Below are 13,070 nucleotides of genomic sequence, written 5' to 3' on the forward strand. Positions count from 1 at the left end.
GATCCCTAGCGGCGCCATAGAAAACTGACATGTCAGTTTTCTGCGGCTGCTATTCATTGAATAGCGCTGCAGAAAACCCTCTCCGTGCACACAATGGCTCCGGCTGCATGCTCCATAACGTGCAGTGGGGAGTTCTGATTTGGGTGCGCGCGGATGCGCCCGCATCAGAACTCAGCAGCAGTAGCGTCCGGGATGATCTTTTCTGAGACCAGCTGTTCCGTGACCCGGCCAGATCACCGAACGCCCAGTCTCTTAGAAGGTCTGAACCTGACCTCATGCTGATAATGTGTACATAACTACTGAAAATTTGTGGCACATATGTTTGCATGTATTTTAAAGGAGATATCAGACCACAGCAGAAAAATCAAAAACACATGAGATTGTTTATACTTTTCCCCCATGCCTTATTTGCCACAATTCCAGTGCTCTGCGCCCCCTGCCAAGGAGGGTGATTGCTCCTCTCTCTATGAATGTCCGGTTTCAGCTGCATAACACGTGCTATAATAATTAAATGGGTGGATTAACACACCCGAAGTAGAAGTGAGTGTTCAGTGGACACTACTTTAAAAGGCCAAATTGTATGTGAAAAAAGTATGATGTCTTAGCTGCACTTGCGCATTTAAAGTTAAAGAAGTCCAGCGATTTATAAAATCTGGCAGTCGGCAGGTGGGAAATTGACTACAAGTACTAACTTTTCTCTCCCCGTGCCTGCTGTGAGACCGGCTGACACGTCACGATCCAGCTGACGGACTGGCCGCTCAGCCAGTCAGTGACTGGTGCGGGACACTGCTCCAGTCACTGATTGGCTGAACGATCAGAAATTAACATTGAATTCCGCCGCTTTTGCTCCGTGTGAACTGGCACTAAAAGTGTAAAAAAAAAAAAAAGACCGAGGGTGTTTCCACAGGTTTTTCTCAAAAAATTGAATTGTGTAGGCAGGAAAAATTACTGTGGGTGTTTTTGTGTTATCATTTTTGGGTTAATGGTTTGTTTAAACCTGATTGGAGCACAATGCACCTCCTTTCATCAGTGCACCACAATTTTCTTAAGACATGCACTAAATTAGTATGTTAAAAGAAAAAAAAAAATTGTCGGATAAAATCCATATGAGGAAAAGACCTACAAGAGAGATGAGTGAATCTAGAGCATGCTCACCCAAACCCAAACGTGCGGCATTTGATAACTGTGGATGCAGAAGTTGCATCCAGGACTCCCTAGGACTCCATCCAACGTTTGCAGCCACAGATAATCAAGTGCCGCACGCTTGGGTTTAGACCCGAGCATGCTCAAGATTCACTCATCCCTAACCTACCACTATTGTAAATCTGGGCCATAGTGGTTTACATTCAGCTGTGCAAAAAATATATGTTAAAAAATACTATATATAATGTTAGGTTTTATTTGTACATCACTTTGCATATGTGTTTTTAAATGAAATATGATTGTGGAGCATATTTATCACATACATATGTATCCCTTTCCATGCCAATCACTGAATCTATTATACATAATTTCCAGCTTCTGTTATATCGTATTCAGTGCTAGACAAGAAAAGAAGGCTTATTTATTGGAAAGCAAAGCTAGAATTATGCACTAAACAACTGCAGAACTGCTCATAGTCCCAGAAATCTGAAATGACAGAAATTATTTCCCTGGTAATTATGGGAGTCACGGGGACTGAAATAACTAGTCATGTTTACTATCTGCAAATGTATTCTGTTGTCATGCGGCAAAACAAACCAGTTGTATATTTTTTGTAAAACTAGAAGTTGCTATAGGCCATAAAGAATCACATTGGTACAAAAATGTTGGTAAGAATTTGAGTGGAAAGATGGATAAAGTTACTACAAGGGCAACGCATCTTGTTTTTGTTCTCCTAAATATATTTTTGGGAAATTTATTTAAAGTTGATGGCCGTAACCATAGGATAAAAATAAGTTAAGTGCATTGAGTTTCTCTGTGTATGCTTGAAAAAGGAGGGTGTGATCCTCCGAAACGTAGCCGGAGTACGCCAGCTACCGGCCTCCCTTCTGCTACGGAGGTCTCTGCCGTTTGGACACACAGATCTCAGAAGCGTCCAAGCAGGATGTACAGACAGAATCCCCTCGATGTGTCTGACTCGTGGGTGTCAGTAAATGTATACGATAAGGTTTGAATCACTATGAAATTGCTACAAGTTTGATGAAAATTTCTGAATACAGTCGTGTCAATTATTTCTTATTCTAACCATAGGATAATCATCAATGTTAGATCAATTAGGGGGGATGACTCTTGACAACCCCCCCCCCCCCAAAAAAAAAAAAAAAAAACTGCTGAAAATAGCTCTAGTGTTTGGCTCAGGGGGAAATCTTGTTGGGGGCATGTACCCAATTGGGGGGAATTATCTACTTAGGATCTACCTAATTTAGGGGTTACCTAACTACTGGGGGCATTTACCTAATTGAGGGAGTATTGCCTATTTACTGGGGGTATCTACTGTAATAGGGAAGGGTTGTACCCACTGGGGGCATCTACCTTATTTGAGCAGAAGAGCGGATTATCTATCAGCCAGGGGCTTCTATCTAATGAAGGGGATTAATTAATCAATGGGGGAGATTACCTAATGGGGGGAAAGGGGATATCTACCTACTGGGGGGGGGGGGGGGGAATGATCTTCCAGTTGAAAGCATGTACCTAATCAGAGTGAGAATTCACCAGCTATTGGTAGCATCTACCTTATGGGGGGATTATCTACAGTACCTACTGGAGACCTACTCCCCCCTCCCCCGCCCCCCCCCCCCAACATAACTGCACAACTGCTATGCAGTGTACCAAAAGAGGAATTATTGAATTATTTGTGGCACAGTGGATAAGGAATGTGCTGGAAAGTGCAAAGCCTAAAGAGCCTATTACACAGGCCGATTCAGAGGAGCAAGCAAGTGTTGACCTGTCAGGTCAGCGCTTGCTTGCTTCTCGTTCCCTGCTCGCTGCCGTCGCTATAACATGCGCAGACAGCGAGAAGGTAAGTTTGGCAGGGGGCAGCGGGGGCTGCCCGGGGTGATCGTTGATAATCTCGTCATCTAATAGGGCATTAAAATATTTGCCAGATTCCGCAGAGACCAGGCATCTTTTGAAGAAGTCTTCATGGTGGGCTGAACCACATTTTAAACAGAAATAGGAGATTGAAGACAAAAAGAAGACCAAATGGTCCATAAAGTCCGCTCCTATAGTATTTCCCTTTGTATTTTCATTTTATAATAGATACAGTATATGTTTAGCCCAGTCATGTTTAAGTTTGTTTTTTGAATGTCATTGACTGGGCTGTTTGTATGAGACTATATTTAAATACCATATTTTTCAAATACTGTAGGTGCAGGTGCATCATTGTAGTACATCTCCATTACATATACATCATAGTAGACTCCCGGGCACAGAAACAATGCTTATAAAACCCAGTTGGAAGATATTAACCTCCCCCCGTAATTTCATTGGCCAGACACAGCAGTTGGGTGGCTAACTGGCATGCCTGGTGCTGACCACCAATTCTGCAAGTGTGGGCAGGGCTTATACAGCCACAGCAAAGAGGGAAGGTAAATAAGGACCCCCCTACCATCTTACATAGGGTGAAATAATCTTTAGGCTATGTTTAGATGCTGTAAAACAGCGCCCGTTGTTTAACATGTTCCTCCGGCCGATACTGCATTATTGACTGGAAAAAGATTATATAAAGCCCATTGTAAACTGACAGCCATGTCAATCATTTGCGGACGTTGTTTCTAAACAGACGTGTCATCTATTTGTATGGCGCCATAGAACAATGGCCGTTGTGTGCTCAACAACGTTATGTGCACAACAACGCCTATGGTTCTGTTGAAACCCATATAAATAAATGAATGGTGAAAACTACAGTAGTAGTTCTCCCATTCATTTACGTTGTGTGAACATAGCCTTTATGCTTATGCTTAAGAAAATAATTTCCAAAGTCACAAAATGATGAATAATTATTTTCAGAATTTTTCCCACAGAATAAAATAAAATAATTTATCTCTGTGGGAAGAGAAATTTGATACAAAAACTTCCAAAGGAACGAGCTTGCACTAGGGGATAAACATCCCCTCTAATCTTCTATACTTAAATCAGAACGAGTCCCGTCCCCATGTGTCTATCGGAGGGCTGTTTAGATCTCGCAACTTCTTGTGTTTGTAACTAAATGTATTGTTTACCAAATTAGCAAATTGAAATTCATCTCAAGCATCTGAAAAAAGCCAAGATGAAAGTATAGCTGCGAGCCTGGGAATATTCCGACCAGGATAAATACATTCACACTGCGCCTTGTTACTGGATGTGTAGACTTTTGTATTGACCAAATTTTTTTTTTATATTAAAGTGACTCTGTACCCACAATCTGCTTCCCCAAACTGCTTGTACCTTCAGATAGCTGCTTTTAATCCATGATCTGTCCTGCGGTCCGTTTGGCAGGTGATGCAGTTTTTGTCCTGAAAAACAACTTTTAAACTTGCAGCCCTGTGTCAAATAGGAGTGGCCTTGAGTGTCTGTGCATTAGGCTGGAACAACCTCTCTGTCCCTCCTCCCCACACTCCTCATCATTAGGAATGCTCTAGCCATGTATTCTCCTATTCCTCATTTGTCTGAACACTGCACAGGTGCCTTAACAATCTATGTGCCGTGCTGACACAAGTGATGAATAGGAGAATACCTGCCTGGGCCATTCCTAATGATTAAGAGGGCAGTGAGGAGGGATAAAGAGGTTGTGCCAGCCTAATGCACAGATAATCTAGGCCATGCCAGTTTGACACAGGGCTGCAAGTTTAAAAGTTGTTTTTTAGGACAATAACTGCATCACCTACCCCAGGACAGATCTTGGATTAAAAGCAGCTATCCAAAGGTACAAGCGGTTTGTATATTATATATTCACATCACTGGGGACTATCTGCAGTGCCGGACATAGACTGTTTTTGGAAAACACATGCTTTCTCTTTGTCCCCTTTAAAGTATCTATATATTCAAATACACTATACTTTTTAAAGGTTCTTAAAGTGATTGGCCAACCACATTTTTGAAGAACAGCTCATAACATTGTAAAAGATACCCCACGATGGGTTACCCATCAAGGTCAGTGATTGGCTAAAAGGGCAGGTCCTGTGGTCTCACAAGTAGGCACAACCTAAAAGCAGCAGGACACTGCAAAGAGATGCAACCGAAGCTTCAGCAGAAGCTGTGGGGGACTGAGATAGGTAAGTATGTTTGTTCTTTACCAGTCCCTGCAAAATACCAATAATTTTAAAACCAAAACCAAACTGCACCTTTTTAACACTAAGGCTATTTTCACACAACGTACTATTTTTTAAAAGAACGGCATCTGTTTTCCATAAAAAAAACAGCCGTTCTTTTCATACTGCAATGAAATGTATTGCCGTTGTTTTCACACAACGTATTGAACAATGCCCATTGTTTTGAAAGCCAAACAACGTCCGTTGTTCAATGCATTGTGGGAAAACAACAGCCGCTGTTTCATTGACTTCAATGCCTTTCATTGCAGTATGTAATGGTGCGTTTACACAGGCAGATTAATCTGACAGATTTTTTAAGCCAAAGCCAGGAACAGACCATAAACAGGGAACGGGTCATAAAGGAAAGTCTGAGATTTCTCCTCTTTTTCAAATCCATTCCTGGCTTTGGCTTCCAAAATCTGCCAGATAAATCTGCCCGTGTAAAGAACGGCTGTTGTTATAATGGAAAACGTCGGCTCTTTTCGAAAATAATATGTCGTGTGAACATAGCCCAAAGTTATACTCCAGAACTTTAAAGACCAGCTTTGATCTTTATGACAGGGAAATTAATTTTTTATCGCCATTTTAAGAGTTCCGTAACCTTTTTAGTTTTCCATTAATGTTGCCAGATCAGGTCTTGTTTTTTGTAATGTAAGTTGTATTTTTAAATGACTTTTTTTAAGGATACATGTAATTTATTGATTAACTCATATAAAAGGTTACCTGTGAAGCTGAACTCCTGTCTGTTCTTTAGATTAGCGTGGTGAGACACATTTAACGCTGGGCGGTACAGTTGCTGAGGCAACCATACAGCGCCCAGCTAATTCCGTCCTATTTCTTATTAATAGGACTCACGCACGGAACTCGCTGGGCGTTGTACAGTTGCCTTGGCACCCTGACAGCACAACATGGGCTGCGTCTCTCCATGCCCAATCTGAGGAACAGCCAGGAATTCAACGTTACAGGTACTCTTTAACTCTTTCTGGGGGGAATAAAAAGAAAAACAGCATTTCTGTCACATTACTGTTATTCTGCAGGTCACTATGATTACAGTGTTACATATACTGTAGAATATAATTTATTTTGTGCCATTGTATTAGAGCTATAACTCTTTTTATTCTGTTGATAAAACTATGTGAGAGGACAAAATATAGTTTTCATTTGCACCATTTTTTTAACTGTTAAAGATATATATATATATATATATATATATACACTCTATATATATATATATATATATATATATATATATATATATATATATATAGTCTTACACAAACACAGGACCAGTTCCAGTCTTTTGGGAGCGACAGAGCCTCAGCAGGCCCCTTATCTATCCACAGTGCAACCATCATCCACACACTATGCACAATCACTTCAGACACCACTAACATACACAGACACTGACTAACTGACTGACGCACAGCACTTACAGCTCAGTCTTCTCCCTCTTCCTCTCTGTCAGGCTGCTCTCCACACTGTAAGATTGAGGACCTTTGGGTCCTGTGATCAGGTCCTTCACCCTTTTCCCTGTGTGTGAAGGTCCTGCTCCATCTCCTGTGTCTTCTGATGTTCAGCCCCTCACCCTGCAATACAGTGAGCAGGCTGAACATTAGAACCCCGGGCCCCTCTCCCTCTCTGGGCCCCAAGAGGCACTGTGGGCCCTGGCACTTGCCCGGGTGAGCCCTGTGCCGATCCGGCCCTACACACACATGCGTATAAAATTTACACTTTTAATTTTTTTTCTTAATATATTTTAGTCCAGCATGGGGCTTGTGTGCTTAATAGAGATTGACACAACTCGAGCATGTTTTAATTTATCCGAACCCAAGCATGTGACATTTGATTTGCGGTGGCTGCAAAAGTTGAATGCAGTCCTAATGCTGCCTGAGAAACATGGATACAGACATAAATTGTGTCCATGTTTTCCAGGACTTCTTAAGGCTATGTGCACACTTAGCATGAGACCGGCCGTTCCGTGTGACTCTGCCGGGTCACGGAGCGGCCGGTCTCAGAGAAGATCATCCCGGTCGATACTGCAGTACCAGCTGGATGATCTTTAGCGTCATAGAGTTCTGATGTGGGCGCATCCGTGCACATGCATCAGAACTCCCCACTGCACACTATGGAGTGTTCGGCCGGAGCCGCACGCTCCATAGCGTGCACTGACAGGGTTTTCTGCGGCCGCTAGTCAATGAATAGTTTTCTACGGCGCTGCTAGGGATCCCGGCCGGAGTGTATACCATGTGTATACACTCCAGCCGGGATTCCCTCGGCCTGCAGCACAACTTAATTTCCGTACCAATTACAGCCGTTGTAACAACTTACGTTGTGTGAACATGGCCTAAAGCTGCGTCTAACTTCTTCAGCCCCGGGTAATTGAATGCTGCACACTGGAATTCGAATGGACCCTAACATGCTTGAATTGAGTTCATCTCTATTAAGCACTCAAGCCCCATGCTGGACTAAAAAATATTGAGGTTTTTTTTTTTTATCATCTCTATTGCTTACATATTACACTGCACTTATGTCGTGAATCTTTTTATGCCTGCTAGCAGGGCCTGGTAGGCCGACAAGGCGTGGTGTAAACATCTTAATTATTTAGGTATCTGTTCAAAAAGTTTCTTAGTTTTTGTGCATCTCTTTCCCTCTCTCCTGCTGGCAGTTCATGCAGACTGAATGTTATTTAAAAAAAAGGAAGTCAATGAGCACAAGTTAAAAATAATTTTTAATGTTTTGTTTCCATTCGGAGTGATGAACGAGTGATGAATGAATTCACATCCAGAGTCAATTAGCGAAAGCGAATTTTTACGTCTTTACCACTCAGTCTTGTTTACCCTACCACTGTTGTTAATAACATCTCTCACTGGAATTGCTCTTAAATCTTCACAAAGCACATTATGTTCTCAAGATATATTAAAACTCTGGCATCCGCTTTAAACAACGATGCAGCGGAGCGAATGTTATGCTCTGAAAGCTGTTCAGTTTATATAAGAGTAAGGTAGGTGCGTCGGTATGTGTACTGGCAGTCATTTCTTATCACGCTGGAAGGATGCCTCCGTTTTCAGCTTCACAGGACGTTCCAAACTGTTATACAACGCAAAAAGCTATTATCTATGTATTTAAGTTTCGAACCTCTGCAAACTGCTGACCTTTTAAAAAAATCCTTTAAGGAGTGTAAATGCCATGCGTTTCGTAACGTTAAAAGGAAAGTCAGCAGTTTATTTTAAGACTCGTCCAAATTTTTCTGTGAACCAGAACAGTTACTACAAAGGTCTGTACAATGCAGGGAAACCCCATGTCAGTTCATGTATATTATTATTATACAATAGCATCATATACAGGTAGTACTTGGGTTACGACGGTCTCGAGTTATGTCGTTTCGTGGTTACGACGCCTTATTCCGGTACTGTACTGTACTCAGTTACATGGTTTTAGACCGGGGAACACGAGTCTCCTGCACGCCATAACACCCTTCATTATGGCTCCCAAACAATCTGCAACAGATCCTGTACCTGTACCCTCTACCGCAACTGCCCCTCTTGACTCAGCTGCCCCTCTTGACTTACCTGCCCCAGTATCTCCAGCACCTTCTGCAGCTTCCTCCCATTAAGCCTGTTCTCGCTTTGTAATTGCTCTCTTTGTTTGTTACTGTACAGTACGTATGTACTGTTTTTTTTTATTACAGTATATGGTTTGTTACTGTTACAGTACTTACACTACAGTATTTCATTATTAACCGTACTGCACAATATTTTACTGTACCTATGTGTTTATTGATAATTATGTACGGTACTGTGTTAGGATAGGCTAAGTGTTTACAGTACAGTACTGTTATGATAGTACAGTACTGTATGAACGTATAATCTGACTTATCTTAAAATTCGGTTTACAACGTAAGAACGGATTAACGTCGTAAGTCGAGGACTACCTGTAACTAACTTACAAGATGATGAAGTCTGGGGTTATTTAGTTTACAAAAAAGGCGTCTGATTGGAATGTACAAATATGTGAATGGACAGTACAGAGATCTTTGTAGTGGTCTTTTTACACCTAGGCCCCTAACCATGACAAGGGGGCATCCTCTACGTCTAGAAGAAAGAAGGTTTCACCACCAGCACAGATGTGGATTCTTTACTGTAAGAGCAGTGAGACTATGAGTCTGTCTGCCACTTGATGTGATGGCTGATTCAATAAATATGTTTGAGGGAGGCCTCTGGATTCTTGGCTTTTCTTTGCAAAATCTGCACAAATAAATAGCATGTTACTATATTTTTTCCCGTATAAAACTACTTTTTAACCCAGGAAAATCTTCTCAAAAGTGAGAGGTCGTCTTATACATCAGATGTCGTCTTATAGGGCGGGTGCTGAAAAACTTTGGAACCAGACCGGAAAATCTGCGCTTGCCGCATACGCTGTATGCGGTGACCGTATGAATGGCAGGGCAAGCTGCAGGCGTCCAGGGTATGGAAAAAAGAGATACGGTAGAGTGGCGCTGTGCCCAGAAAAAAACACCTCTTTCACCCATCTGGCCGCCCTTGTATCTTACCGGTATTACTGTACCTTCTTCTCTGTCTCTTAGATCTCGCTGCTGTCTGATGTTTTTTATTAATTTTTATTTGGTGTGTGTTGGAAGAGGGGTAGTCTTATACGGCGAGTATATCCCAAACTCTATATTTTAACTGGAAAAGTTGGGGTCGTCTTATGCACCGCAAAATATGGTACCTCTTTTTGCAGTAGATTTTTCTCCACGGCAGCTATAAAATCCACATGGAAAATTTCTGCTGCATGCGAGTAGAGTTGCAAACCTGAAACGAAATCCAAAAATTGTTTGAAATACACGTTTGAATAAAAGTCTATAACCAATCAATATTCTTTTGTCTTTAACATATACTTCCGATTTACACTGCAAGACACAGTGTGAAGAGGGTTGTAAGTAGAATTGATGAGAATTCTAACCAATCGGTAACCTTGCCTAAGTTCTTCTCTCTCCATCGTCATGGCAGTAGCCACTGCAGATGTGGACCAGGTAATAGTCAATGTAAATAGGATGACTCACACACATGGAACCGACCAAATATACGAAGGTGCATTGGAGCAATATAAGTGGGTCTATAAAGTCCATCTAGCAAACTAAAAGCTGGCATCTTGAGTGTGACTGAAATAAGAATTTAAAGGGGGTTTCCTATGAAAAAAGGAAATCTCAATGGACAAAAACTTGTGCTTGCCTTGGTTTAATCGCCCTTCTGATTCTCTTTCTAATGTCTTTATCTAGCGTTAATAGAACCTGCTCTTTTCCGGACACACGTGGTGTCGTTGATGTAAAACAATAGAATATATTACTATATATCCTTTGCTTCTGTATAAATTCAGTGGATTTGGTTGATGGCTTTAGTAAGAAGATATTGGCTATGTGTCACTTAACTAAATCTTAATTACTTCTATAGATTCTGGCAACAAGAAATTCAAAAGTACAATTCAGAGAAGCACAGAAACGGGAATGGCAGCTGAAATGAGGAGTCGTATGGTACGGCAGCCAAGCCGAGAGTCGACAGATGGAAGTATTAACAGTTACAGCTCTGAGGGAAAGTAAGTACACGTCGGAAAAAGATTAATGGCAATATGTCTGCTATCACTTTGCATATATCCTTTCATCCCATACAAGAGAGAATTGGCCATTGGGATTTCCGACAATTCTCTGCATGCCGAATAAATTTCCACCTTTGTAAACTGGAATTTAAAAGATCATGTACAAAGAATATTGCATAATATATATGCTGCTTTTAGGATATTTAGGTCACTGACTTGTTTAAACCTTTAGGGGACAGTAAAGCTTGGCTGCACTTACGAACATCAGTCTAGTGTCTGCAGTATTATGTAATATTGTATGTTGATTAAAACACTTGTTCTGATATCCAGTTGTACCATATAGACGACTTCTATCACATTCCAAACTAGGACCAAAATTTTGCTGCTTGTGGTTTTGTATCAGTCAGCACTGGGCACACAAAAGCCTTCGTCAGCCCCATCGAGAGTGAATGGAGGGCAGGTTGCAATGGCCGAGCAGGTGGTCTGGGCAATTTATTAATTGCAGGGACTGAATATGTAACTGTTCTCACAGACTGGATGGGACAACCCATTTATCATTGTATATTGAAGGGAAAGTTACATTTCCCACTATGCAACACAACAGGAAATGGTGTGTGATATCAAATGCAAATTATAATGTGCATTCTAGCACACTCTATGAAGAAAGTGGGTCTTTAAAAACTTTATTTATTTCAGCCTGTAACACATGTTCAAGGTTCTGAGTTTTTTTATTTATGTATTAGAATACAAGAATTTCATATGCATCCACCTTCCTCGCTAGGTAGCAAGTGATTAGAAAGTTTCCTTTATCAATTGGGGTATGCAAAGTGTGTAAATGAACCACCCTAGTTGCTTTCAGACCACCTACAGCAGCCAAAATTAGATTGGGGGGGGGGCTTGATTTTAAAATAGGTGCAAATCTAAGTGGTAACCCTCATATTTTCAATATTTATAATGTCGAGATTACAATAACCCTTTGCCCTTATTCTCATTATCCTAGATAACAATCTGATTCAGGGGCGTAGCTAGGATTCATGGGGCCCCATAGCAAAAAACTGTATGGGGCCCCCCTCCCCTACACACTAAACACAAAAAGGGTTACTACAGAAGACAATTAGCTCTCTCCTTCTACTCCTGCACTGATAACCCTTGACCTCTGCAGGAACTCAGAGAACAGAGGTTATCAGAGTAGTCAGGCAGAGAACACTGGGTCACTTACACACTGCAGTAAATAAGGGGTTAAGCAAAAGGACACAGGAGGCTCTAATCTTCCCTGGGCCCCCTCCCTCCACGGGCCCAATAGCAACCGCCTTTCCTGCCTCCATGGTAGCTACGCCACTGATCTGATTAAAATAAATAAATTAATTAATTAATCATATTACTTACTGTATTTTCCTGCATATAAGACTACTATTTAACCCAGGAGAATCTTTTGCAAAGTCAGGGGTCGTCTTATATGCCAGGTGTTGTCTTATAAGGCAAAAAACTTTGGAACTGGACTGGAGAATCTGCAGTTGGGGGTGGGGGGGGGGGGGTGGGGGGAGTTAAAAAATGGCTGCATTCCACATTTCTGCCATATGCTGGGCAGAGCAAGCTGCAGCTGTCTGGGGTATCGAAAAAAGAGATACGGTAGAATGGCACTGTGCCCAGAAAAAACAAACCTCTTTCACCCTTGTATCCTACCTACCAGTACTACTGTACCTCCTTCTCTGCCTCTCAGATCTCTCTGCTGTCTGATGTTTCTTTATTAGTTTTTATTTGGTGTGCGTTGGAAGAGGGTTAGTTTTATATGACAAGTTTATCCCAAACTCTATACTTTAACTGGAAAAGTTGGGGGTCGTCTTATACGCCGGAAAAAACGGTATATAAAAGTATAAATGCATTTACAATCTAACATAACATATATTATTATTTTCCAGTTTAATATTTCCAGGAGTAAGGTTGGGGATCGACAGCCAGTTCGGCGACTTCCTAGATGGACTTGGACCTGCTCAACTAGTTGGTCGACAGACATTGGCAACACCTGCAATGGGTAAGGATTACAAAAAGAGAAAACTGTTATACTCAGTCACATTTTATCATTTCAAAATTAAAATTTAAAATCAATCATATAGCCTATCCATGTAGCCTACCCTATACAAGGTGCCAACAGTATGCTGTAGTTGGCAGTCCCCTAGTGAGCATGGTACCTACCTTTTGATAATTTGTCTA

The 13,070-nt window shown here is 41.4% G+C and overlaps 1 protein-coding gene across 27 annotated transcripts in view; it reads left to right on the plus strand.

Moving 5' to 3' along the window:
• The window catches only part of RIMS1 (regulating synaptic membrane exocytosis 1), a 271,494-nt gene that overhangs the window by 247,304 nt on the left and 11,120 nt on the right, over positions 1-13,070 (plus strand). For 17 of the 27 annotated variants that reach the window (XM_069974601.1, XM_069974603.1, XM_069974609.1 and 14 more), the window contains 3 exons: positions 6,119-6,235; positions 10,718-10,859; positions 12,779-12,891. In XM_069974601.1, the coding sequence (XP_069830702.1) occupies positions 6,119-6,235; positions 10,718-10,859; positions 12,779-12,891 (372 nt within the window). The remainder of the gene's footprint in view (positions 1-6,118; positions 6,236-10,717; positions 10,860-12,778; positions 12,892-13,070) is intronic. The other 10 variants (XM_069974607.1, XM_069974612.1, XM_069974608.1 and 7 more) reach the window with 1 other exon arrangement.

Source organism: Dendropsophus ebraccatus, chromosome 6 (genome assembly GCF_027789765.1).
Source record: "Dendropsophus ebraccatus isolate aDenEbr1 chromosome 6, aDenEbr1.pat, whole genome shotgun sequence".
Classification (NCBI taxonomy): Eukaryota; Metazoa; Chordata; class Amphibia; order Anura; family Hylidae; genus Dendropsophus; species Dendropsophus ebraccatus.